The sequence below is a fragment of the Callospermophilus lateralis genome, chromosome 18 (assembly GCF_048772815.1).
Source record: "Callospermophilus lateralis isolate mCalLat2 chromosome 18, mCalLat2.hap1, whole genome shotgun sequence".
Taxonomy (NCBI): Eukaryota; Metazoa; Chordata; class Mammalia; order Rodentia; family Sciuridae; genus Callospermophilus; species Callospermophilus lateralis.
In genome coordinates, this window is record NC_135322.1 from 22686992 (window position 1) to 22712898 (window position 25907).

The 25907-nt window shown below is 41.8% G+C and overlaps 1 protein-coding gene across 1 annotated transcript; it reads left to right on the forward strand.

Moving 5' to 3' along the window:
- The first annotated feature begins 20227 nt into the window (after window positions 1–20227).
- On the forward strand, window positions 20228–25058 carry Uqcrfs1 (ubiquinol-cytochrome c reductase, Rieske iron-sulfur polypeptide 1). Its single transcript, XM_076838123.1, has 2 exons — window positions 20228–20512; window positions 24167–25058. The coding sequence occupies exons 1-2, from the start codon at window positions 20299–20301 to the stop codon at window positions 24775–24777; spliced, it is 825 nt and encodes a 274-aa protein (XP_076694238.1). The 5' UTR covers window positions 20228–20298; the 3' UTR covers window positions 24778–25058.
- Window positions 25059–25907: the final 849 nt, after the last annotated feature.

The window sequence follows — 25907 nt, forward strand, 5'->3', positions numbered from 1 at the left end:
ACATTTTATATATCCATCCATCTGCTGAAGAACCTATAGGTTGGTTCCATACTTTAGCTATTGTGAGTTGAGCTGCTATAAACATTGATGTGTGTACTCAATTTAAAAATATCAAATTCACAGACTTTTCCTGGGGAGCTCTTTCTTCCAAGAGCATATTCCTCTGTGATTTCTCTTTGCTTTTTCTGGGATCCCTTTGTCTCATGTGTGTGTGTGTGTGTGTGTGTGTGTGTGTGTGAGAGAGAGAGAGAGAGAGAGAGAGAGAGAGAGAGAGAGAGAGGAGGTATATACCAGGATCTACTCCCAGGATTCCCCTCCTCAAAATGGAACTCAGATCTTTAGAATCTCTATCTAATAAGATTTTAATTTTTCACTGCCATTTCCTGCAGCCATGGCTGTGTGGTTGGAGAACAACCTCTGATCATAAAGCCACAAACTCAAAAGGGTTCAGCTTATTGTGGACAAATACTGCTTGTATTCTATATTCTGCTCATGTTAAGATACTTCACATACTTTAAAATAGTTTGCATTACTATTATATATGGTGGGGTTCATGTGACCACTTTATTTCTCTGATGATACTGAAACTAGTTCCTGGATTTCTTTTTAGACCCCCTGAAATTACTTTAATGTATACCCAGGTTTGAAAACAACAAACCACTGTACCTCTTTGTCCCAGGGAAAGACTGATGTTATTCTTGCTCTATTTTTGTTCCACGTGTAGCATCAGTAAATCTCTGAATTCCATGGACCGGACCCAAGAATGGACGGAACAAGAATGCAAAAATTCTGCACCAATGGGGTTTAAATAAAAGAATGTGGGCAATTGTTGTTTGAATATTTTCTCCCCTCCAAAGTTCATGTTGAAACCTAATCCCTAGAACAACAGTATCAGAAGGTGTGGCCTTCTCATGAAGGAGATTAGGGGCCCTTATCATAGGACTGGACAGGGAATGTGTCCCCTTTTTGTCATTCCACTTTATAGCACGTGAGGACAGGGTATTCCTTCCCTCCAGGGGACGCAATGAGGCACCTTAGTAGTATAGAGCTTCCTTCACCAGATAACTGAACTTTCTGACAAGTTGATTTTGGACTTCCAATCTCCAGATGTGTAAGAAATAAATTTCTGTTTCTGTAAGTTACCCAGTCTAAGTATTTCATTATGGCAGCACAACAGACCAAGACAGCAACATTGGAAAAGGGATTTGCAGAGTTTCTCTCAGTTACAAAAGAAAGCTGATCTGAACCCAATCCAAGGTCTGAAGCCCTACACTAGAAAAAAATCTGCTAGGTCTGGAGACACTTTGTGCCTGGGTATACTGGCAGCCTTGTTTCCAATCAGATGCAGTGACTCATCCTGGCCCTGGGTCGGGGGAATCTTCAGGAACCAGCCTTTGTTGCACTCAGAAACTGATAAAGACTAGGCCTATTCTTGCCTTGGTTCCTCCTCACAAGACTGCTTCTTGGGTGGCACTGTGCTGTCTAGAACCTACTCAGATATATATGAAGCATGCATTCCAGAAAGTCTCATGGTCTCTCTTAGCTCAGAACAGATACCAACACCACCACCAAGAATCTGGATGGCCACTCACCATTCTTTTTACTCGGCCAATACCTCTAGAGTGTTTGCTCCATGACAGAATCTAGCTAGACTCTGGAGACGAGGAGAGGAATGAATTCTACTCAGCGTCCTGAAGGACTTCATAATCCACTGCAGGCTCAGACCTCAGAAACACCATGTGTTGTGACTGAGGTTTTTAAATATGGAAACATATTTGGTTTAGGTATGAAAGGCAGAAGTACTGAGGACACAGCACAGAGAGTTCTTGAACTGGACTGTCTGAGTTTACCTCCAGCCTAACCACTGACTGTGACCTTGGAAGAGACATTTGTCCTCTCCGTGCCTTGTTTCCTGAGAATAATTATAGCACCTACTTCCAGAAACAGAGATTAAATGAATTAATGAAGCTCTTAGAGCACTGTCTAGAAAACAGTGAGTGCTACACAAATGTCATTTTCTTTCCTTTCTTTGTTATACTACACGACTGTCATGTTCTCCCATTTTTGGGGAGGGTAGAATAAGTAAGCCACCCTTGTCTTCTAGGGAGGAGTACTGTTTTCTCCATTGCTAATAACCCAGGCTCCAGGGTAAGGCAGCACCAAAGTTCACTTGAAAGGAAAAGAGGAGGACAAGGTTTAAGGAAATGATGGTTGAAGGAAGGGCCAGACTATCTCTCGGAAAAACAGGCAGGAAGAAAAAGGATGGTGGATGTGAGAGGAAGAAAGGAGTGGGGTACCTGAGAAAAGAACTTACTGGGGAAAGCCAGGAACTTGGACCTGACAAAGGTCTTGGAAAGACTGCAGGTGAGTGCCCAAGAATGGCAAGGCAGCTAATTTTTCATCAGACCACCTTGCTCAAGAACTTCCCGTGTCCTATGGCCTGGGACCATACAGGCTTTATATCTCTCTTTCCTTTGGCTTGAAAGTCAGCATGCCTAGGGGTAAAAATGCATATCAGAATGTAGCACCTTGCATTTGGGATATAGCTCAGTTGGTAGAGTGCTGGCCTCTTATGCACAAGGCCCTGGGTTCAATCCCTAGCACCACACACACATAAAGAATGTAGCACCTTGCTTTATTGCTTTTGGGCTACCCTGCAGGAGCAACCCTCACATCTGCCCCAGAACCCAATCTAATTCCTCATGTGATATACCACCCCTTCACAATGCTCTTGGACACTAAACTCCTATTTATGGTGAGATGGCACTGAATTTGTGCTGGAGAGACCCTGCTGCTGGTACAATTTGTACTGACCTCTCTCTCAGTATATGGTGAGTTTTGCTCCTGGTTAGATCCTTATGCTCCAGCAATGACAGTCCTTCAGGTGGTCATCTGACCCTTACAACAATCTTGAAAGACTGGTATTATCCTCAGTTTATAGAGGAGAAGCAGAAGCTCAGTCACGGGCATTGTCTTACTGTCATCAGGGAATGGAACCTAAGGAAATCTGGCTGTGGGATGTGTACATTTAACCATCATGCTTCCTACTCTGAAGGATTCAGAATATATTTGCCAAGTTCACTTCAGACTATATGTGCATGTGCATGTGTGTGTATGTGTGTAAAATGTTGAATCAAGGCAGCCCCCACTACCCAGGGTGGAATTCATCACACTCATAATTTATATGAATTCCTAAAAATACCCAATTGGGCTATCCAAGGAGGCAAAATTGGACAGCCTGAAAATTTTGTGCTTTTCCAAGCTGGGGTGGGGATGGAAGGAGGAAAGGATCCAGTCCAGCAAGATTGCCCTGAGTAGTTGCCAAACCTGCCTGAAAGGAGTTGGTTCCAGAATGCACAGGCTGACTTGGACCCTCAGGTGCAGAATTAAGGCCTTTACTGGGGGTGCAGTCTGCTTGATGAGCCATTGTAAGGCCCAAACCTACAACACAGTCCTCTCCCATTCATGCGTGTGTACAAGCATCTCTCCGTGCATCCACCCATCTGTCCAACCATCCAGTACTTATTGAGCTGGTAGGTTGCAGGCATTGTCTTTGAAGCTAGGGATCTGGTGGTAGACAGAGCAGACCCAGTGCCTGTCCTCATGGGGCAGATGCTTGATAGAAGAAAGCTGTTGATCTGTCCCTCTCTCAAAAAAAAAAAAAAAAAAAAAAAAACCAAAAAAAACCACACAACTGTGTTCATAATATTCCTAACCTCTCTTTATTTCTATACTTTTAATTTCTTGTAAGCAGTACCCTTTTGGAAGCCTGAGTAAAGGTTGTGCCTCCTCTAACACTCAATGTTGGGAGAGGTATGGCATGGCAGAGAAGTTCCAGGCCCTTGTATGAGACTCATTTGGGTTCAGATCCCAGCTCTACTAATTCATGAACTCTGTGGGTTTTTTTTTTTTTAACCCCAAACATATAGAGCAGCCTTGTGTGATTGTTGCAAGGACCAGAAACACTGAACTCCCATGGGTGGACTATCTACTACACTCTGTAGCTTGGAGCATCCATGATATGCCATACAACGTGGGCCTGACCCTTGGAACACAATCTAACAAGAGGTAGAGAAGCTCAGTGCTGCACTCAGTAGGTGCTCCATTTATGGGGACCCCTTTCCCATCACATTGGACAGATTTTGCGGGCAGCTACTCCAGGAAATCTGATTGGCTGAGCATGTGTGGCCATTGCTATCCTGGAAGCTGTGACCTTCCTGCTGGCAAAGTTTAGATCAGAAACTCCTGACTGCTCTGCCTAACTTTCAAGCAATTACATTGCATCAACTTCACTTAGTTTTCTTTCCCTCAGGTAGGTAGCTGGGGACCTCAGTAAGGTGAAGGAGCCCACAGACCAAAACTGGAGCCACATTGGACAGTTTTTCCCCAAAATTATTAATTTCAAACTACACCTTGAGGCCCAATATTCACACTGAGGCCAGTACATACATGCATACATAAAACTGAAGAAAAGTTTCACAAAACATTACTCTTACACTGGGTGAGGCATTCCTATTTTCTTTAATGTTCTACTCTGTGTGTTTATTTAGCTAATTATTTTTTAATAGTTGTTGCAATCCACTGAATTGATCTGATGATATAATAATAGGGCCTCACTCTTGTCCCCCCCCATTTCTCTTTATTTCTGTTCTCCTAGTCTTGACCTCAGCTACCCCAAGCCTGTCCCCACAGTGAAGGCATGAGTGACTGAACGGTGACATATTTTGTTGGCAGGCAGCTTCTGGCGGGTTTTGGGGAGAGCAGAAGTTAACTACCCAAAATCACATGCAGGGCTGAAACCCAGAGAGCTTGGAAGAAGTTAGGGTTGGGGCCAGGCTTCTTGTGGTGAAGCAGCCAGGAGTGAAGTGAGGGGGCAAGAAGCCAGGAGGACTGTAGGTCAGGGCAGAGTACTGGGATCTGGAGAAGCAGCATAGGCACTGCTGGGCCCAAGACAGGAGGCTGAAGAGGGAGGCTGGGATCTCTCCTTGAGAAGGCATGTGAAGCAGGCACTGCAGTCAGGATCCTCATACTGGACTGTGGCCTTCTTGGTCAAAGAGAGTGCTCATCACTGTGGGCCCAAGGTTCAGGGATGGCCTTAAAATAATGAATACAGATAAATCTCCATATCTGTGGATTCCATATCTACACATTCAACCAATGCTTGATTAAAATAGTTTTTAAAAAAACACGTCTGTATGAACATGTAACAGACTTTTTTATTATCTTTATTCCCTAAACAATACAGTCTAACATCTATTTTTTTTACCATTTCCAATGTATTATAAATAATCTAGAGATGATTTAAACTGTGCAGGAGGATGTGTGAAGGTTATATGCAAATACTGTGCCATTTTATATAAGGGATTTGAGCATCTGCAGAGTTGGGTATCCTTGGGGGGATCCTAAAACCAATCCCCAATGGATACTGAGGAACAAGGTAATGGTAAGCCAGAATATCTATCCCTGAAACTTCTATTCATTCATTCATTCATTCATTTTCAACCTTTGGCCAGGTCTACCGTGTCATTTAGAAATCAAAGAGGAATAAGACTACCCCAGCTTGAAGGCCCTTACATTTTTCAAGAATATGGTGGGGATATATTTGGTATATAAAGTTCTGTATATGAAGTTCCCAGAGAACTTTGGCACAGCCAAGTCTCCTAAGGGAAGTCCTTTTCTCATTTCTTGTCCTTGCTTCCACTCCTTCATTAAAACACCATGAAGCACCCAATACATGCCAGACTGAAAATACAGTGGAGGGCAAGACAAAGTGGGAGTTGCCCCTGGGAGCTTATCTTCTGGGTGAGAGGTGACAATGGCAAGGCACTGCACACAGTGGCATTTATGATATATGGCCAACATCATCTTCTAAGCACTGCTGATCCTGTTGCCCTCTCCCCATGAGCTCCTTTCACTGCACCCATCTCTGAGTGGATTCCAGGATAATTCTTGATCCAAGCCCCTGGTCTCCGCCCTGTCTCTTGACCTCCACCTCCATCTTCACTGGTGGTCTCCTGCCCACAGCCCTCTGTCAGCACCCTCCATGCTGGACCCTCAGATCCTCAGATACATATTTGGCTGCCCATCCAGGCCAGGGGGATCATGGATAAATTGCAGTCTGGTTCATTGGTGGCTCTCCCAATTCTAAAGGCAGCAAATTCCCCATTTATATTAAATATGAAGCTATTCAAAGATGAAGGAGGGAGAACCAACATAAACAATAATTGACATGGGTCTTGACTCCATAGTTTTTGGTTCTGACAAGCTGTGGCCATCCACTGAAGTCAGTACCTGTGGGCATGAAGAGCCAAACTCATTCATGAGGATGTAAATGGGATGGGAAAGATGTGTAAGGGGGATAACTTTATCTATCAAGGATGATTTCTTCCACCTTCCTCAGGGGATCTCATTGGGGTATTTTAATCAAAGCCCTTTCAGAGGAGGGTTGGACAGAAGTAATAATTATAGATACCTCTTTCAGTAAGTGTTCTCCAAGGGGGCGGGGCAGAGAAATGAGAGCCATGCATGGAGAGAGTCTTGACTCCAGGGAGATTTTTTTAAAAGATGGCCTGTCAGGGACATGTTTGTGCAGGGGTCGGATGACCAAAGACAGAAGGAGAAACAGATGATGCAGGAGAGAGGAGATGAGAGGAAATGGGATACTTCGACAGGCACAGGAGCTCATCAACTATTAATAGGAGAGAAGGCAGTATAAGTACAGGTGAAGGAAGTGGAACTTGGTTTCCATGGAACTGCTACTGAATTAGACCCTTCTTGGCATTGTTTTGCACCCTCTCTGCTCATCTCTTATTCTAACCACTGATATAGTTTCATATTTGTTCCTACCATCATTGCATGGATGCGATCTGACAGATACACAGTTATATCTCTTGTTCCAGCCCCACCAATCCTCTAACTTTGTGATTTTAGCCAGCTAGAAATATGCTTGATAATTATGCAAGTTAAGCCTAGAAAATCCAAGAAGTTAATTATCACAAGGTTACACTTGACCTACGGAGTAGATTCTGGGATAAAATGAAACCAATGAGCAACTGCTTTCCCCATTTATCTTTCACAGTGATGGTTCGGAAGCACTTTGGAGAAGGTTCTTCAGAAGTTTCCAGGAGGACTGAGCACAATCCCCACAATGGTGGCCCACTCAATAATGCATCCTTATGTTGATTTTTCTTCCTTTCTTGTTTGACTCTCTTCTCATGCCATCCAGCTCCCTGGGATCACATTCCCAAGTCAAGTGCCTGCACACAAATATCTATCTAGGCTCTGCTCTAGGAGAAATATAGGCTGTGATAGTGTCCTGTCTGATCACACCCTGGCTCACTTTTTTACTCTCATTTTATGCTACCTCAATAAGACCCGCCGACCTGGCTTTCTTAGAGAGTCAACTTTACCCCCACTTCAGGCACTTTGAGCATTCCTTGAACACATGAGCTGCACTCTTTCTGTAGTACCTCATTCTGGTCCCTGCTTATGTGACATCATCATAAAAAGTCCTTACTGGTCACCCAATATGAGTATCTGTCACTCCCAGGAGAAGGTACTATCTACCTCATTTCTGTTTTTATTTTCAAGAGTACCTACCATTCTTGTCAGGTGTTCAGTCAGCTATTTTGCTCTGTGACTAAATGGACCCAACCTGAACAAATGTAGAGGAGGAAAAGTTTATTTGAGGGTTCACGGTTTCAGAGGTCTTAGTCTAGACAACACTAGCTCCATTCCTCAGGGCTCTAGGTGAGGCTGAACATCACGGTAGGAGAGTACGGCAGAGAGAACAGCTTACATCATGATCAGAAAGCAGAGAGAGAAGCTCTACTCACCGGATACAATATGTACCCCAAACCACACCCCGATTCCCACCTCCTCCAGCCACACCCTACCACACTTCGGTTACCACTCAGGTTAGACCCTATCAGGGGATTAAATCACTGATTGGGTTAAGACTCTTAGAAACCAATCACATCTCCTCTGAACCTTCTTTCATTGTCTCACATGTGAGCTTTTGGGGGACACCTCACATCCAAACCATAACATAAGGGCTCTTATTCCTCATTGTTTGCCTTGTGCTTCATCTGTGGTGATGGGACTAAGCCCCGGGGGCCTGCCTTCCTGGGCTCTAGAGTGGTCGATGGTACTGCCTCGTCCAGTGGAGGCATGGGTGCAGACCTACCGTCTCATAACATGTCTCCTCCAGCCAGAGGCCAGTTAGGTAACAGGGATGTTTCAAATGGGCCCCAAATCAGGTAATAAATGGCCTCAAGTTCTGGAGGACAATGGGAATTGCGAGGAACTATGGGGAAAGCTGTAAAACTGAAGCTCTTTCTAGAGAGGGGCCTCCACACACTCGTTGTTGCTATCTGACCATGTGGCCACAACCTTCTGACTTTCTGGTTTTTCAACATAGACCAGAAATCTGATTTGTGTGTGATAAACTTCCACAGTTTAAAATATTGGAGTACAGTTCCAATTTTCAACCCTTTATGGGCCAAAGAAATCATGACTATGAGGAAAATTTGGCCTGTAGATCTCTGCTGGTTGCACTCCACCCGAACTCTTGTGAGATCGGGGCTCGATTCAGCCTGTCTTGCTTGCCTGGCCATTCCACACTCACATCCATGGAAGACAATGAGAGCTTGATGTTCCAACTGTGGATGTTGCTTTGCCAGAGTTGGAAACAGATACCTGCCAACAGAGAAACACAGTATGGGCAGAATACAAGATAAGAAGGGTGGCTGCCAGGGTGTGAAAGGGAAGGAAATCTGACTAACTTTCCACTGTTTGTAAATACATAAATCCAAGATGCCAAAGAAGTAGAATATGTGGCCTTTAGATAAGGTACCATAAACCTGTCTTGGATAATTAACCTTTTAAGAAGCAAGCATGTTCGGCACTTAATATCTGAAAAGGTGTAATGTAGCAAGAATGAGCTATAAATAAAAGAGATGGAAAATGCAGTTGCGTTTTCCCAATTCGTTATGGTGGGTTGTAGCTAATTAATTCATAATGCCTCTGAATTGATACTGCGTCATTTGTGTTCATGCAAATTACCTCTTAACTCATGTTAAAAGACAAACATATTGAGCAAGTTGAACTTTCAAAAAAGCAAACATTCACAGAAGACAAAATAATAACAGGTTGTGGTTGGTTATTCATGCCGCCATAGATATTATGTCTACATTTCCATTTTCAGCTCTTATTTTCCATAAATGATAACTTGGTCATAAAAAATAAAATTCCAATGAGCTCTAAGTTAATGCTAACATGTTACCCGAGGATGGGTTATTTTTTCCCCTTCATGTTTTAAAATAGCTTTCCTTAACAGGCAAACAGATTACAATTTCCCCAAGTTTAGTGGACTGAAAATTGTTGCAACTAATCTTGAAAGCAGTTTGGAGATTCCTTGGAAAACTTGTAACGGAAGCACCATTTGATCCAGCTATCCCACTCCTCAGTTTATACCCAAAGGACTTAAGAACAGCATACTACAGGGACACAGCCACATCAATGTTTACAGCAGCAGAATTCACTATAGATAAATTGTGGAACCAACATAGATGCCCTTAAATAGATGAATGAATAAAGAAACTGTGGTATATTTACACAATGAAATATTACTCTGTATTAAAAGAGATTAAAATCGTGGCATTTGCAGGCAAAGTTGAAGAATATCATGCTAAGTGAAGTAAGCCAATCCCCCAAAAATAAATGGTATGTTTTCTCTGATATGTGGATGCTGATCCATAATGGGGTGGGGGTGGGGGAGCATGGGAGGAATGGAGAAAATGTGGATGGGGCAAAGGGGAGGGAGGGGAAGGGAAGGGGAATGGGGGTAGGAAAGATGGTGAAATGAGATGGACATCATTACCTTAAGTATGTGTATGAAAACACGAATGATGTGACTCTACTCTGTGTATAAGCAGAGAATGAAAAATTGTGCTCTATTTGTGTACTATAAATTGAAATGCATTCTGATGTCATGTATAACAAATTAGAATAAATAAATAAATTTTTTTATAAATGACATTTATCATCTGGGTGGGTAAACCACTGCCAGAGGCAGTGAAAACCTGATTGTTCCACATTAGGGTGATCCTCGGCCCACCACCTACCGGAGTGGGGGTAGGGGTCTTCTCACTGCTAATTACCTCCTATTGCTTTTAATTGCCCAATAATCTGAGACATTTCTTTTTTGAAGTAGTGCTCTTCTGCCTTCCCTTTCCTTCCCTAATGCTCAAGAGACATTTATTCATTATTTATCCCCTCACTCAACACTTATGACTGAGCACATACATGTGACAAGCTGTGTGCTATTGTGGGGACACAGTAGTGAACTGATATGGAAAAACTGAGAACTTCACTGGAGCTCCTTATGCTCAAACACAATCGGGTTTTATATTTTTTTATTTTTATTTAGTTTGTGAAGATGGGCAGGAATTCCTGTTTAGTTTCTTTAAAGGTGCTAATCTGGCTACAGCAGACACTGAATTGCTCCCAATAGTGAACAAAAGAGACTATGAGTGTGTAGGAAAGGAAATAAGTATCAATGATGCAAGCAAATACAAAAAAATGGCATGAATGACAAGGGGTGTGAAGGGCGAGAAGACCCAGTTTAAACTAAATATAAATGGAAGTTTTCAGTGGAAGGTGGGATTTAACCTGGGAATCATGACGAAAGGAACCCAATTGTGTGAAGGCCTAGGCAATAGAGTGTGCCAAGTAGAGGAATAGCTGGAGGAAAGGCCCTGAGGCTGGAATGAGTTTGGCATCTAAGAGAACAGGATGTGCCCTGGAATTCTGCAGCACCATAAGCAAGTGGGGAAGAATAGGATTCAGGGAGATGGGCTGGGCAAAGTGGCTAGAATCCCCACTCACTTTTCTTTGAACTCTAAGTCCTTATCTACAGATGGATTCCTTTCTTATGCTGTTAAAGTAGAAACAGGCCAGGCACAGTGGCATATGCCTTTAATCCCAGTGGCTCTAGAGGCTGATGCAGGGGGCTTGCAAGTTCAAAGTCAGCTTTAGCAACTTAGCAAGGACCTAAGCAACTTTGTGACACCCTGTCTCAAAAAACAAACAAACAGAAACCCTAAATAAGAAAAAAAATGGGGGGTGGTTTGGGGATGTGGCTCAGAGGTTAAGTGCCCCTGGGTTCAATCCCTGGCACCACCCAAAATATAATAAAATAAAGTAGAAACAGTTGAGATTTGTTTCTTACCATCTTCCAAATGGAGACAGATTTACTTATTTATATTTTCATTGCAAAAATATTAATATAAACTCAATGTAAGAATCACTGGATATTTAAAATGTAAAAGAGGAAAGTAAAAAAAAATTCTACTCTTCAAAGACAATCATTGTTAACATATGATGTGCATTTGCTAGACTTCTTTGTTTACAAAGTCAGACATTTACAGACATGCATATAAATACCTTTAACAAGAACTTGATCATATACATTCTGATTTATAAGCTGCCTTTTATTTAACATATTGAGTATCATTTACTATGTCCTTAAACACAGATCTATGTTATAACTTTAAATGATGGCAAAGACATTTTATGAATATACTCTAATTTCATCCAGCATGGTAGATAGTAAGTCTAGGGACAATTTTTCACTAGTAATAAACATAACTGTGATGAACATCTTGCACTTGTCTGATGGTTTATGTTTGAACACCTTCCTACAACTGGGGTGGGGTTCTGAGTAGATTGCACAGCCTCACCTGTGGGAGATATGAGAAGTCTAGGACCATGGAAAATCTGAGGGTCCTAGGAGGACCTAGTCAGAAAGCAGATCTTACTCCCCAGGTGAGAAGAGTCCTAGGGCCCAATCTGCTGTCTCCAGGTTCCATGAACCCTTGGCTGAAGTCCAGGGCTCCTGTGGCCTCTGCCTTTCTGTATCACCAGCAAGTCAGATCATATTCTCTTATATCTGGGTTGCTAGAAAGATGATGGTGTCTGGTAGGATATTTGGCCTCATTATGAGACAAGTACAGGAAAAAAGGATTTGGGGTGGACAACCCCAGCTGATATTATCTTAGAAGGCAGGCAAGACTTGACCTTTGGAAACTTCAGCTATTTACTTGTTGTTCCCTGGAAGAGATCTACCTAGTGTGTCTGACTGCTCCAGGTCAAACCAGGAGAATGTCTCTGAGTGAAACAAATGCCTCTCTCCACAGAAGTATCTGCCTGGTGCTTAAGTGCCAGGCATTCCTACTCCGCCTGGATCGGTGGTACTGTCCCCACTTTTGCTTTCTCTTCTGTGCCCAGGGGACCAGTCTTGCATTGCCTCTCTCCCTATCTCACCCGACCTCAGTGCACCTCTGGGCTCTTTCCTCCCCTAGGCATCAAGTTCTGTTTCCAATCAGAGGACCCTACTCTATCTCCAGAACCCAAGAGGCTCCATAAGCACTTGCTGACCTCTCTTCAACCAGCACACATTTCCTGGGCTCATCTGTGGCATAAAGTGCCATTACAAATTGAAGGGAGGGAATTCAGTCTTTCTTACACAATTGTGGACAGAGTGATGCTCCTCTAAGCAGGAAACAAAAAATTATAAGACTCCGCACCCTACAAAACTGATTTAGTGGAGACAATACAGAGGGGAATGTAGGGTGGCGTACTGGAACTTAAATGAGGGCATTGACCTACATCCTATGGGAACTAAGAGGATGGAGAGTGGTAATAATAACAGTGGTAGAAAAATATTAACCAGTGCACAATTACAAGTCATTATTTCCTTCCCATAACAATGCCCAGGAAATATTAAGGGAAGTTAAATTAAAGTACCAGTTGTAGTTGGATGCTGTCAAGTGTGCATTCTCTTTTCCTTGCCCACGCTACACACATTTTATAAGCCCCCTTTTGCACATGAGAAAACTGAGCAAGGAGATAAGAAATGAGGGGCAGTGACTGGTCACCTTCTCAGGTTGGCCTTCAGTTGCCTGGAGGGAAACTGAGGGAGCTTCTGCTGGACCAAGATCCAGAAATGAATCAGGGGAGAATGGCAGTGGGTGCTTCAGGTAAGTACCAGCAAAGGTCCTGCGGTGGGGGAGAGGGGATGGGATAGCTTAGGCTTTGTGTGCAGGGCCAGCCCATCTAAGCTCTAGCCTTGCCTCTTTCATCATCCCTGTCCCTTCCAGCTCTAGCATTAATAGGAAAAATCATCAGTTATTCAGACTCAAATTTGACAAATTTAATTGCAAAGAATTAAATAAGTTGTAGATCAATACCCTCTGAATGATCAATTAATCATTCTCTGTAATTAAAACTACCAATTCCTAATACCTTTCAGTTATATTTTATTGCACAATTTCTAATTCAGAGCTTTTAGGCAATTGTATTGATTGCAAGTATACTTACCATATCTGGTAATCAAATAATTTATCAGCCAGCACAACTTGTTATAGGATATCTGGTTTAATTACTATCACCTTGTCTCAGAAGGCAGGTTTAATTCTGCTTGGGCTTGTTTCAAGACACAGCAGGTTTGACATTACAATTCTGTTGTGTGGGTTCTACATGCCACACAAAGTTCCTTCTTTTGTGAAAGAGAATTGTAAGAAAAATAGATGAGTGTACTTACTAAGCAGGTAAATGGATGAGCTCAAGTGGTTCCTCAAAATTATGTTTAAACTTTAATCTTTTTCATGGAGGGTTTGCAACTTAATTTATTCCCAATATGCTTAGAAAAGTGCTCTCAGGATTCATGGATGAAAGGCCTTTAGATGTACAAATGGGTACTGCCTTCATTATTACCTTGAAATACAAATTAAATACCAAGAACATCACAATCTGCTTCACTGTGTCCATCAATTTTGAAAAAAGTACAAATAACATTTATTTAACCTATGAATTTATTATTCCGGCAGCAATGCTGGACAACTGGTAGTTTAATTTAACTTCCCTTAATGTTTCCTGGGCATTGTTATGGGAAGGAAATAATGACTTGTATTTGTCCTGCACAGCCCTGGGTGGGCCTGGGCCTTCTTCCTGATCTCTCACTCATATTCAAGGTCCCCAGAGCAATGGTTTGAATGTGGTTTTCCCTCCAAAATCCATATTGTGGCTTCATTCCCCAGTGTAACCATATGAGGTGATAAGTCCTGAGGGAGGGGTGATTAAGTCATTAAGAGGGACTGGTGCTTTCCTGGCCATAGTGCCTTTTCCTCTTGGGTCTAGATTGGTATTCATGAAGCAGGTTGTTATAACTAAGCATAACATCTCCCTTGAATGCCTCTAGTTCATGTTCTGCTGGCCTTTTACATGCTCCTTCCAAGTAATGCCAACTCCATCTTATATTGTGGCAGAAATCCCTCTTCAGATGTGGATGCCTGAATTTAAGACTTTCAGCCTCCAAAAGTATGAGCTAAATAAACCTCTTTATTGTATAAATTACCCAATCTCAATTTTTTTGTTAAAGTAACACAAAATGGGCTAAAACAGTAACAATGCCTGGGGACATCTTGGAGAGTCAGGGAGGCTGGTCCTTCTAGGGAGAAGGGGAATCTGCTGGGATTCTCTCTGCCAAGATGATAACTGGGCATCAGAGATTCTGGATCTCAGTTTTTCCTGAGGAATGGGAAAAGCTTCCAGAAGTTTTGGGTTGAGTTTAAACTTGAAGGGATCCAGAACTCCATGCTTGGAAACAATATGACTGAAGGTTCAAAGTTAGGAAATCCTGGGCAGGGTGGAGAGGGAGTCAGGAGCCGGGAGGCCTTGTTACATTAACATCTTCTTTGCCCTCTATAGGCTGCTCAGGTCTATCAGAGGCATGTCCCTTCAGCTTATTCCCCTCCCTAGTACTCCCTTCCACCTTGAAAATGCCCAGTTCTCCATCAAACAGCTCACACCAGACCCATCTCTCTTAGGGTATTCCCATCTGTGCAGGGGATGGGAAAGAAATCCCTAACATTATACAGAAATGATGGCTGTTTGGAGAACAGAGAGGATCGTGTTTCAAGTGCCTCCATTCAACAACATGTTCACTCACCTTCCATTCTTCCAACGACTTCTCACAGAATCATCATGGAGCTCAAAGCAAGCAGACAAGCAATGGGACAGCACCCTCCCTAGTGCTCCTTCCCTGCCTCTCATTTCCAGAGACAGAAAGCCAGGCCTAGGGCAGTGTACAGACAATGAGTACCTCTAGCTCAAAGCCTGAGTTCCCAGCCTGAGTTTCCAGCCCGTCACTAGGGCCTGGCAAATGGCAAGTGCTGAACACTCAACATTCGCTTAATGACTAGATCCATGCATACTTTTCCTGAGGTACAAACTTACCTACCTAAAGAATAGAAATGTGGTTGAAGTAGGTGATCCCTGAGTTCATTAGGGTAATAATGCCCTCTCCCACCAGCCCAGTATTCTCCTCCCCTCAATCTGCTTTCTTTTCTCCATAGACTGTATTACCATATGACATTCTTATTTGTTATCTATTTTGCTGCCCCAGAATGCAAAGTCCTCACGGCCAGACACATTTAGCCAAACTGTACTTAACTGCTGCATCTCTAAGCAATGGGCAAACAACGTGGCATATGGTAAAGACAAAAATCTTTCAAGTGAAAGAATGAATCCTCAAGTGAGGAAACTGAGGCTCAGAGGGCTTGGGTTACTTGCCCAAAGGACTCAAGCAAGTGGAGGAATTGGGATTAAATGGAGGCAGCCTAACTCTGGAATACAGGCTTTTAGCAAGTATTCTATACAAACGAGTTCAATTAACCTGACGATTCTTTCAGGGGGCATATAATATAATCCAGGGGCATTAAAAGGGGAAGTTTTTGGTGCCACTGCAGCAGCTTATTTGGCAAGAGATGGATGTACAGCTGATAGGGAAACTGATATGATTTTCAACAAAGCCGGCAAATTAATCATACTTAATGAATGTGACTAATGTGTTAAAGGAACGAGTGATTAAAATATTAGCACGTCTGAACTTCTCCTCCCTGGTTAATTTCTTCTCCTCCCTAGGGTTACCATCTTTCAAAGAAGTGGGGGCACAGAATTATGGAAACGGATTTTATGGAACAGAAATGTATTTTAAATGGCTTAAATTGGGGACAGTCTATGCAGTTCTCACGCGGCTGTCAGTCTTCACGTCTCGCTGCTCAAGCGAAGGACATGGGCTGAGGGGAGAGGCTGAAACTGTCACACCGACTGGAACTGGAGACGAGAAGCTAAGCATTTCCTGGGGTAATGGTGTGGAAATGGAAGACAAGCGTGGGCCCCTCCAGCAAGGAGGAACCAGCCTTTCTGTGTAGGCACAAGGTGAGATGAAAGTGGTTGAGGAGGGATGTTTCCTGAGGAGGGTCTTACCAGCTTTCTGCGTTATACTAGAGGACAATCACTGACAAATCCTAGCAGAGTCTCCTTAGAGCACACTCCCCTCTCCCACCCTCTACACATCCCCATTGTCCAGATGGAAACATTAAAATTGTAGGGAGAAGAAAGCATCTCAAAATACAGATCATGCTTGGGTACCAAATGGAACCAGGAGATTGCACTGCATGTTGGTGTCCTACCACTTTTGGCAATGGCTCAAGCCTTCCCGCGAAACTGTGTAAAGCTGAGGTTCCATGCTCAGACACCTCAGGGGATAGCAGGTTATGTAGCTATATAAAGTGAACATGATGGGAAAGGACTCAGATCAGTGACTACCCACCTGGGTTAATAGCATCAATGACCTTTCTCTATATAAGGACACAGGTGGTCAAATCTTATTGTTTTTGAAGAAAGGCAAATGTGTGTGTTAGTTTTCTATTGCTGCTATAACAAAGTTTGTAGCTTAAAACAACACAAATGTATTATTTTACAGTTCTAAAATTGGTTTTCGGGGCTGCATTTCTTTTGAAAGCTTCAGAAGACAATCTATTTCTTTGCCTTTCCCAGCTTTTAACAGTTGGTCCATCATTTCCAGCCCCCCTTCCTCCGTCTGTCTTCAAGCCCAGTAGGATAGCATTTCTCTCTTCTCTGACCCCTAGCTTCCCTCTTATAAGAATGCTGTGATTACACTGGGGCCTACCTAGACAATCCAGTATAATCTTCTTATCTCAAGATCCTTAATCAGATCTGTAGTCTCTTTGTCAGGTGAAGTAACAGGTAATATATTCCCAGGTTTCAGGGATTAGGACTTGCATCTTTGGCGGTGGGGATGGGGGAGGATGTGGAGATATTAATCAACCACAGTTTATATGTGTGAATACTCACAATTTGTAAATGCTAGCAAATAATTCTGATGATTCCAGCATCATGTATGCCAGTCCAACAGGTCACCCTGTGGAACTGAGAGGTTAAAGAGTAGGTCTCCTGTCTATGACCTCTGATTTAAATGAAGTACCCACTTATTAAAAGAAAGACTTTGTGTCAATCCTTAATTCATGCAGATACTTTGATTTTCAGACTTCCTGGTTATTGAGAAGCTCACCCAGTATTTATATAGGCCTATGGCTATTTTTTTTCCTCCTAGTTTACAAAAATAACAACAAATATTTATTAAGTTCTTGTTTTATACCAAACACTAGGCATTTCACATGCGTTACTTTGAATTTTCAGAGCAATTTCATTTCATCCCTGTTTTGCAGATGAGGGATTTGAAGCTCAGCAGTGTCCAAAGTTATACAGTTAGTGTTGGTCACAGCTATGCAGACCAGGTTGTTTGCATCTGGAGCCTTCAAAAATTTGTATTCAAGGAAAGAGTAAGCTGGTGCATGAATGTTAATAGGCAGTTCAGTTAAAAACCAACAACTACCAAGAGGAAATCAGGTCAGACATCAAAGTTCCAAGTTCCAATATGCTAGCCTCCTTCTTTTGCAAGACAACATTTGATTAGCCATATAACTACCCTTCTCTCTGCTGCAAAACTGGAACAGCCCCAGAACAAAAGTGTTCTTTTACTTATCAATGATGTGTCTTTGGGTAAGTCATTGTTCTTCTCCGAATTTCTTCTATTCATATAGAAAACAGAATTATTATTCTTATCAACACTTACATAACACTCACTGCGTACAAGACACAGTTCTGGGCATTTTATAATTATTAATCCACTAAATCCTTAAAATAACTCTGAGGTAGATAGTATTGTCCTCATTTTTCGGGATAAAGACTGAGGCACATACAGAGGTTATATAACTTGCCCTAGGAAGTAGCTGGTGAGTGACAGAACTGGGATTAGACCCAGAGAGTCTGGAGATAACAATTTGAACTCTGCTTACTCCATTGGGAAGTTGTGAGGGTCTTCAGAAGATTTATTCATTCATTCTTCTTCTACTCTTACTACACTCAGAGGACTGTTGTGAATTAAACCGAGTAATTTCATGGAAAGTACTCAAATCATGGACTGCCTTTGTAGTTGCTCCGGAAGTGTCCGTTTTTGATCCTTCCCAGTTGTTGCTGGGGGTAAGCTCCATACCTGCTTTATGGCAAGCTCAGTCGTGAAGAGGCAGGCAGCTTCCAGTCTTGAGAGTACAACACAGCCCCTGTCGCTATCAAGACAGCTCAAGTCCTGGGCAAAGGAGAAAGTGGTCAGTGTGCTGTGAACCTTGAGAAAGGAACAGAAAGGCAGCAGGAATCAAAGGAATGAGGTATTGTTCCAGAGGAAGTGGCAGTTTCAAATAAAAACACCACCAGCAAATCCTCCCTGCTGCTTACTCTGTGCCAGGCCTCTTTGTAGGTAGCTTGCACATCCTAGTAGCTTTTCTCCTCCTAGTAACTTTACCAGGTAGACACCATTAATATTACCTCTATTTTATAGATGAGGAAACTGAAGCAGAGAGGTTAGAAAATTTGCCCAGGTCATGCAGTCCATGCACAGCACTGAGCAGGGTTGAGAAACCTCAGTGGTTCACATTCTTGATTCCCAATTTTGCCAAATCCATGCATTGCTCATATTAGGATATACTTAATATTTAAATTAATTCATTCTTTTACAGAATGAATGAAGTCTTATCTCACTGTAGTATAATAGGCAGAAAACCAGTATGAATTAAAAAGTAAATACCATGAAAATAAGTGGTATTATTAAATTTTCTCTAGATTCAGTTGTCTGCTGAAAACTTCAAATTCAAGGCTTATTGTGTTAAAAGAGGGGATTAACAAATATAGAGAGGAATTAAAATTATATTAGCACCAAACTCAGACTTTCTTATTGGTGTAAACAGGACTGAAAGAGAAGTAAAAAGGGGATAACTCTCTCAACATGTGACAGGAAATGATTATGGGATCTATCCCTGCACCCCTGCATCCCCTAAAATTTCACTTGGGTAGTGGTGTTGATTAAGACCACAGACTCAGGAGACAAACTTGCTTCACTGTTTCCTGGCAATTCAGTTGTGAACAAAGGATCTCTCTGAGACTTACCTCATCAGTAAAATCTTCCCTCATTAGTAAAACGTTGGTAACAATAGCAGCTACTTTGCAGGAGCCTGATTACAAATGAAAGAATGCTGGAAAACAAAATCCAATATACAGTAGATGCTTAATAAATATGTGTGTGTGTGTATGTAACAGGGATAAAACACAGGGGGCTTAACCACTGAGCCAACTCCCCAGCCTTTTTATATTTTTATATTTAGGTTTTTAATTTGTACTTTTATATTTATTTATTTAGGTCTTGCTGAGTTAGGGCCTAGCTAAGTTGCAGAGGCTGGTTTTGAACTAGTGACCCAACTGCCTCAGCTTCTCCAGCCACTGGCATGCGCCACAGTTTCTGGCTAGGTCATTATTTTTAATCTTTGCACACAGGTCCCTAGCCTCTTGTTGTTTGGTTAAGACGATAAAAAAAATCATTATAGAAAATACATAGAGGTTACAATATATTCACATAGAGGTTACAATATATTCTAGGTGATTATATATATATATATATATATATATAGTTTTTTTTTTCCTTTTTGGGAAGAATTATCCTCATTTAAACTATAGTAATTTGTTCTTATGCCCAGGTCGCCCCAGATGAAATTTTTGCCCTAACTGATCACAAACACGCCCACGGGACGTTTCTCCGGACCTTAGTTTTATTTTGTCCTCTTATTTTGAGCAGCGACGGGAACGCAGACCACCAGGTAAACGTACTGATTGACAGCTGGCGTTAAGCCCCGCCTCCTGGCCGCTCCGCCCTCAGCGTGGGCTCGTGGCCCGCTCTCGACGCAGCGCTTCCAGGTTCGTCCCGCCCCTCAGGACTCCGCTTCGGCCGGCGTGCTGACGTCACAGATCCGTCGCCTCTTGCGCCTGCGTCGCGGGCGGAAGGTCGTCCCTGTGACCGGCTCGGCGCTTCTATCATTTGTCGCCATGTTGTCGGTCGCCGCCCGCTCAGGCCCGTTTGCACCGGTCCTGTCGGCCACGTCCCGCGGGGTGGCGGGTGCGCTGCGGCCTCTGGTGCAGGCCGCAGTGCCCGCCACCCCGGAGCCGCCTGTGCTGGACGTGAAGCGACCCTTCCTGTGCCGGGAGTCGCTGAGTGGCCAGGCCGTGGGCCGGCCTTTGGTCGCCTGCGTGGGCCTCAATGGTGAGCAGGGTTGAAGGGTCTCTCCTTTCTCGCTCCCTCCGGCCCTAGTCCCGGGGAGCGGCCGAGGAGGGCGGGGGCGTGTAGAAATGTAGAGCGGAGTCCCGTTCGGGAGGATCGGGTTTCCGGGTAGGGGCGACCTTGGGCAGGACAGGACGCTGCACCTCTGCGGGCCTCCGTTGTCCTCGCGTGGGCACGCCGCTAAGGTGGGCGGTCTTAAGTGATGCTGCAGCCCTATGTGGGAGTCCTTCCCTTGACTCGGATCTGGGCCCTCTTGGGCAGACTAATCCTTAACTTGTTGGTTAAGTTCCCAACTCCGGCGTCCTCCTACTTCCAACAAAGTCTGACAGAGGATATTGTTGCTTACAGGTAGTTTGACCTTGGGCAAATTTCTAAATGTTTTCTTCTCCTATGAAATGGATTCATGCTTCTACCAGTTTCATTAGGGATGTCGTGAGGCATACATGATCTGTAGAAAGCTACTGGACATTAAATAAATGTTAAAAAAAAATTAAGAACTTTATTCCTTTAGTGTCTTTCCTCATCAACAACACCCCTTATTAATCCCCCCCTCCAAAAAAAAAAAAAAAAAACCCACCTCAATTTAAATAACAACACAGCTCCAAGATCAGTTTCAGTATGAGTACCAGCAATCTTTTTCAGGCACTCGTCTAAAGGTTTTCACAACATAATTTAATCCTCAAGAAGAAAAGTTTGAGGTTGATGGTATTCCCGTTTTACAGATGAGAAAACAGACTACAGGAAGTAAAATGATCTGCACGAGGATGGACATTGTGCATGAGATAGAGCATGGATTTGACAAGAATGATTGTGTTAGCCATAAGCTCTTTCCAAGATTGTTTTTGGTATCCTCTGTCAACAGATCTCAGTTTAGTCTTCTGTTCCCTGTCTTTCATTTAACTAATGCCCTGTATTGGAGATTGTGAAATGGCACCATTTAGGCAGTACGACTGCAAGCTGATTGCTTAGTATTAAAAAACGGGGAAAACTCTTGATATTTCTTGAAGTACTATAGGGTGGCAACACTGGATTCTATAGTTTCTACACAGGTAAAGTCTAGTGTGCTGTGTATTGGCTGCTCCCATAATTGTCCACTCCAGTTCTCACTAGGCTTGCTTGTTCTATTGTGTTACTTGCTTGGTCCCATTGATAGTTGAGTTAGTGGTCTTTGTGCTACATGATAATCAAGTTGCCCCAAGGGGAAACTTAATCTGCATTATTCACTCTATTCTTTTTACTTTTTAATTTTCTTTCTTGAGAGGAGGTCTCACTATGTTTGCCCAGGCCCAGCTAACTTTTTGGTTCAAGTGATTCCCCATCTTAAGCCTCCTAAGTAGCACTGCTTCTCTATATTTCTAATGATCCTTCCACTCACTTTTCCTTATGTGCAGGTCTTACCCATCCTTTCAATCACAATTTTGGATCAGGTCAATAAAATTTTATATTTGCTCATTCCTTTATGTCTTTATAGCATATAACATTTCCCATTCTGTATTATATTCATTGATTATTCCTCTGACCTTGAACTTAAAGGAATAGAGTGTCTACATTTTTCTTTCCCACAGTCTGAGATTTCGTAAAGTTGACACAAAGTATTTGTGAGTGAATGTTGAGGAGCACTAGTGGTTTTGGAGAAACTGTCCAGGGTAGGAATGAAGTACCCTGGCCCATTCCAAGTTTATTTTTGTTCTTATACATTACCTCGTGTACCTGTTTTTAATGTAGAGATATGAACTTGATTCCTTTATCTTTTAGGTATGAAATATTTTTTAAATATTTTATTTAAAAAATATTTAAACTGCCTTCGATTTTTTTCTGTTTCTAGGTGATATTTCCATAAATATCTGATCTTGTTTTAGGTTAGAACTAATTGCAACATCTTTGTGTCTCAAAGTCAGACATTATACAACCCTTGTAAATTATTGAGAGAATGATTTTGGCAACCTGACAGTTTAATTTCTTAAAGAGTTCTTGACCATGTAACCCAATAAAGTACTTGCTAGGTAGAGAGAGGTAGACAACTGAATTTCTTTTGCCATCAAGTCTTTTAGAATGAGAATGACAGTCATTCTGTGTAGTGTTCTTAGACACTACCTTGTATACTCTTTAAAAGAGTTAACAGTTGTGGATACTGTTTTTAATGTAGAGGTATGACCTTGGTTTCTTTATCTTAGATACGAAACATTCTTTACTGTCCCAGGTTTTGCCAGGGAAAAACAATTCATGCTTGATTCCAAATTGCCAGTCTGTACTGTCAGGTTAGCAGTAGGTAAAATAGTACATTGTAAGTCACTTTGATGCCATGAAGTCATAAATATGAATCTCAGGTAGTCACCATCTATGTCCTGATCCCCACAAAAAAAACGGGCTAGTCAGAAAAGTATATAGAGTGATTTTGATAGGTTTCATTATTTATGAATATTTGTGTCTTCTATAAAGTTATTGATCTTGACAATCACATGAAAAGCAGTTGAAATATTTTGTATTGTAATGTTTGACTGCTCAAAGAAATAGGATGAAAGCCTATGAATGAAATTGCAGTTTATTTTAATGAAATGTTTTTATAAGTACAGCTTTGAAATAACACGTTTTCTAAAAGTTAACAATTTTTAGTGCCTCTTTTTCTAAAACAGATATGATTTACAAAGAGATTTGTTTTCCTGAAACATTTAAAAGTGATACCAGTAAATCCATTTTTTGTCAGATGTTTACAAATGGTATGGGAGAGAGGACATGACTTTAAAAATCTTTTTTATTATACAAATTACTTGTTCCCAAAATACTATGAAGGCAGTAATTGTTTGTTTGTTTACATTCATTTGACACACACGGTAGCCTACAGTAGAAGCATCTCACTAAAGGGGCCCACGGCAGTAAAAAAGGCTAATGCCCTTTTACAGAAGATATAAAACTTCACTGAAGAGGGAAATATAGGAAAAATTTTCTCTTCTGTTGCTAAATGGAGATAGTTCTTTTTGTAGGTTTTATTTTAAGAGCTGCCCATTATGATAAGGTTGTCCTTTTCTGCACATTAGAAGCTTTACTTGAAGATAGTATTAGTTTATACCCTCAAGTCTAAAATAGAAATTCAGAAATTTTCTGTAACTGAAGGGATACCAGCAGAACACAGAATATATATTGTTTTGTACTTACTTTTGAAGACTAGACTTTTGCCTTAATGAGATGAGCAGATCAGTTTAACCAGGTAGGTTAGATAAGTTTTGGGGTCTTTTCTAATCCAGATAATATGAGAAGTATTTAGTTTGGTTGTACCAAATGTCTTAGCAATTGGATTTTTGGAAACTTTGAAGTACAGCTGTTAATTGTGCTTTTCTAAACTTAATGCTATGATATATTAATCCTGAATGAGCCATGTACCAACAACCTTCAAGGAGAAATTCAATTTACAAATATTATCTTGTGGTTCATACCAATATAATAGCTTGTAGTCAACTTCATTTCATTTCTAATATTTTATATGCTAGTACTGCCATTTCAACTACTCACCAGTCTCAACTGGTGAGTTTTGAGAATTTAAATTTTTGCCTATGAGTCTAAGGTCTGTTTCCTGATGTATACCCCTTTCAGTAATTAGTTACTTATCTAATTGTTTTTAACTTTCTGTTTGCCTTGTAGTACCTGCTTCTGTTCGTTATTCCCACACGGATGTCAAAGTGCCTGATTTCTCTGACTATCGTCGCTCCGAAGTGTTAGATAGCACAAAGTCTTCAAAAGAGAGCAGCGAGGCTAGAAAAGGTTTCTCCTATTTGGTGACTGCAACAGCTACTGTGGGTGTTGCATATGCCGCCAAGAATGTTGTCTCCCAGTTTGTTTCCAGCATGAGTGCTTCTGCTGATGTATTGGCCATGTCGAAAATTGAAATCAAGTTGTCCGATATTCCAGAAGGCAAGAACATGGCTTTCAAATGGAGAGGCAAACCCCTGTTTGTGCGCCACAGAACCCAGAAGGAGATTGACCAGGAAGCTGCTGTTGAAGTGTCCCATTTGCGGGACCCACAGCATGATTTGGATCGAGTAAAGAAACCTGAATGGGTTATCCTGATAGGTGTTTGTACTCATCTTGGTTGTGTACCCATTGCAAATGCAGGAGATTTTGGTGGTTATTACTGCCCTTGCCATGGGTCACACTATGATGCATCAGGCAGGATCAGGAAGGGGCCTGCGCCTCTCAACCTTGAAGTTCCCTCGTATGAGTTCACCAGTGATGATCTAGTGATTGTTGGTTAGAGACTTTGAACTAAAGTTATAGGCTGCTTTCATTTTTCATGTCACCTCAGAAGAGTTGAGGGCAAGCCTCCTGTACTTCTAAGTTGGTTGATTTGAAATATTTAAGGATTGTTAATAATGTACTTGCAAATGTGAAGTAAATTGAATCTAATGTTGAGTACTTACAAGCATTCACTTAATAAAGCTACTGTTAAACATTGTTAAGCTTGGTCACAGACTTGAAAGGTGCAATGTCTTTGATAGCTAATTCTAATTAAAATTACAGACTGGTGTACAAGATATTTGTGAAATCTGTAATTGACTTTGTCTTTTACTTGTATAAATATTTATTTCCTCCTTTGTGTCAGGGACGCAGATTCTACAGTGCTCATTGTGAGGATGAGTTGAAACAAGCTGGTCATCTCTAGTCTTTTCCTTTTTTCACAGAATTCAGTAAGAGTGCTTCTGACTGTTTTCTCCCCTGCTGTATAATCTGTGTGGTAATTTTGAATGTAATCTATGAGAAAGAGTTCTGAGTGTTAGCAGCTCTGAGGGTTTTTCCCCCAGGTCTGGCTAGCTGGTTTTATGCCTGTGTGACAAGCCAAAAATTTTTTTTGTCCCTTGTGGCAATAAGTAATTAGAATTATTAATTTTAAGGAACAGTGAAGGAATATTATTTGAGAGAAACTTTCCAAATGATAGTATTTCTGTTATTTCTTCCATCTGGCATTATTGATGTTTATGTCACTGATGCTCTTGTATCTACCTACCTATCATGAGGCAGAAAGGAAGCATCTGACACTTGGTACTATCTTTGTGTGAAAATAACTGCTGGTTTTGTTTGTGTAGTTATTATATTCGAAGTGTTCATTTCAGTTGGATTTGAAGTCATTCAGCATGTGACTGAGGAAGTAGGGGTGGGCACACACAGAGCCTATCAGAATTAACATCCTATTTCCTTCTGCCTCTTACCTAAATACATGGTTGGATATAAATTGAAATTACACAGGTGCAGGAATAAGAGTGGGCTTTGCCCTTTTTGATAAGTTTATCTTGCTTTGGCTGTTTGGAGGTGGGTAAGTAATTATCAATTAGGTCTACCTTGGAATACATGTGCACTTGTAAAATAACAAACTAGATGTTAGTTTGTT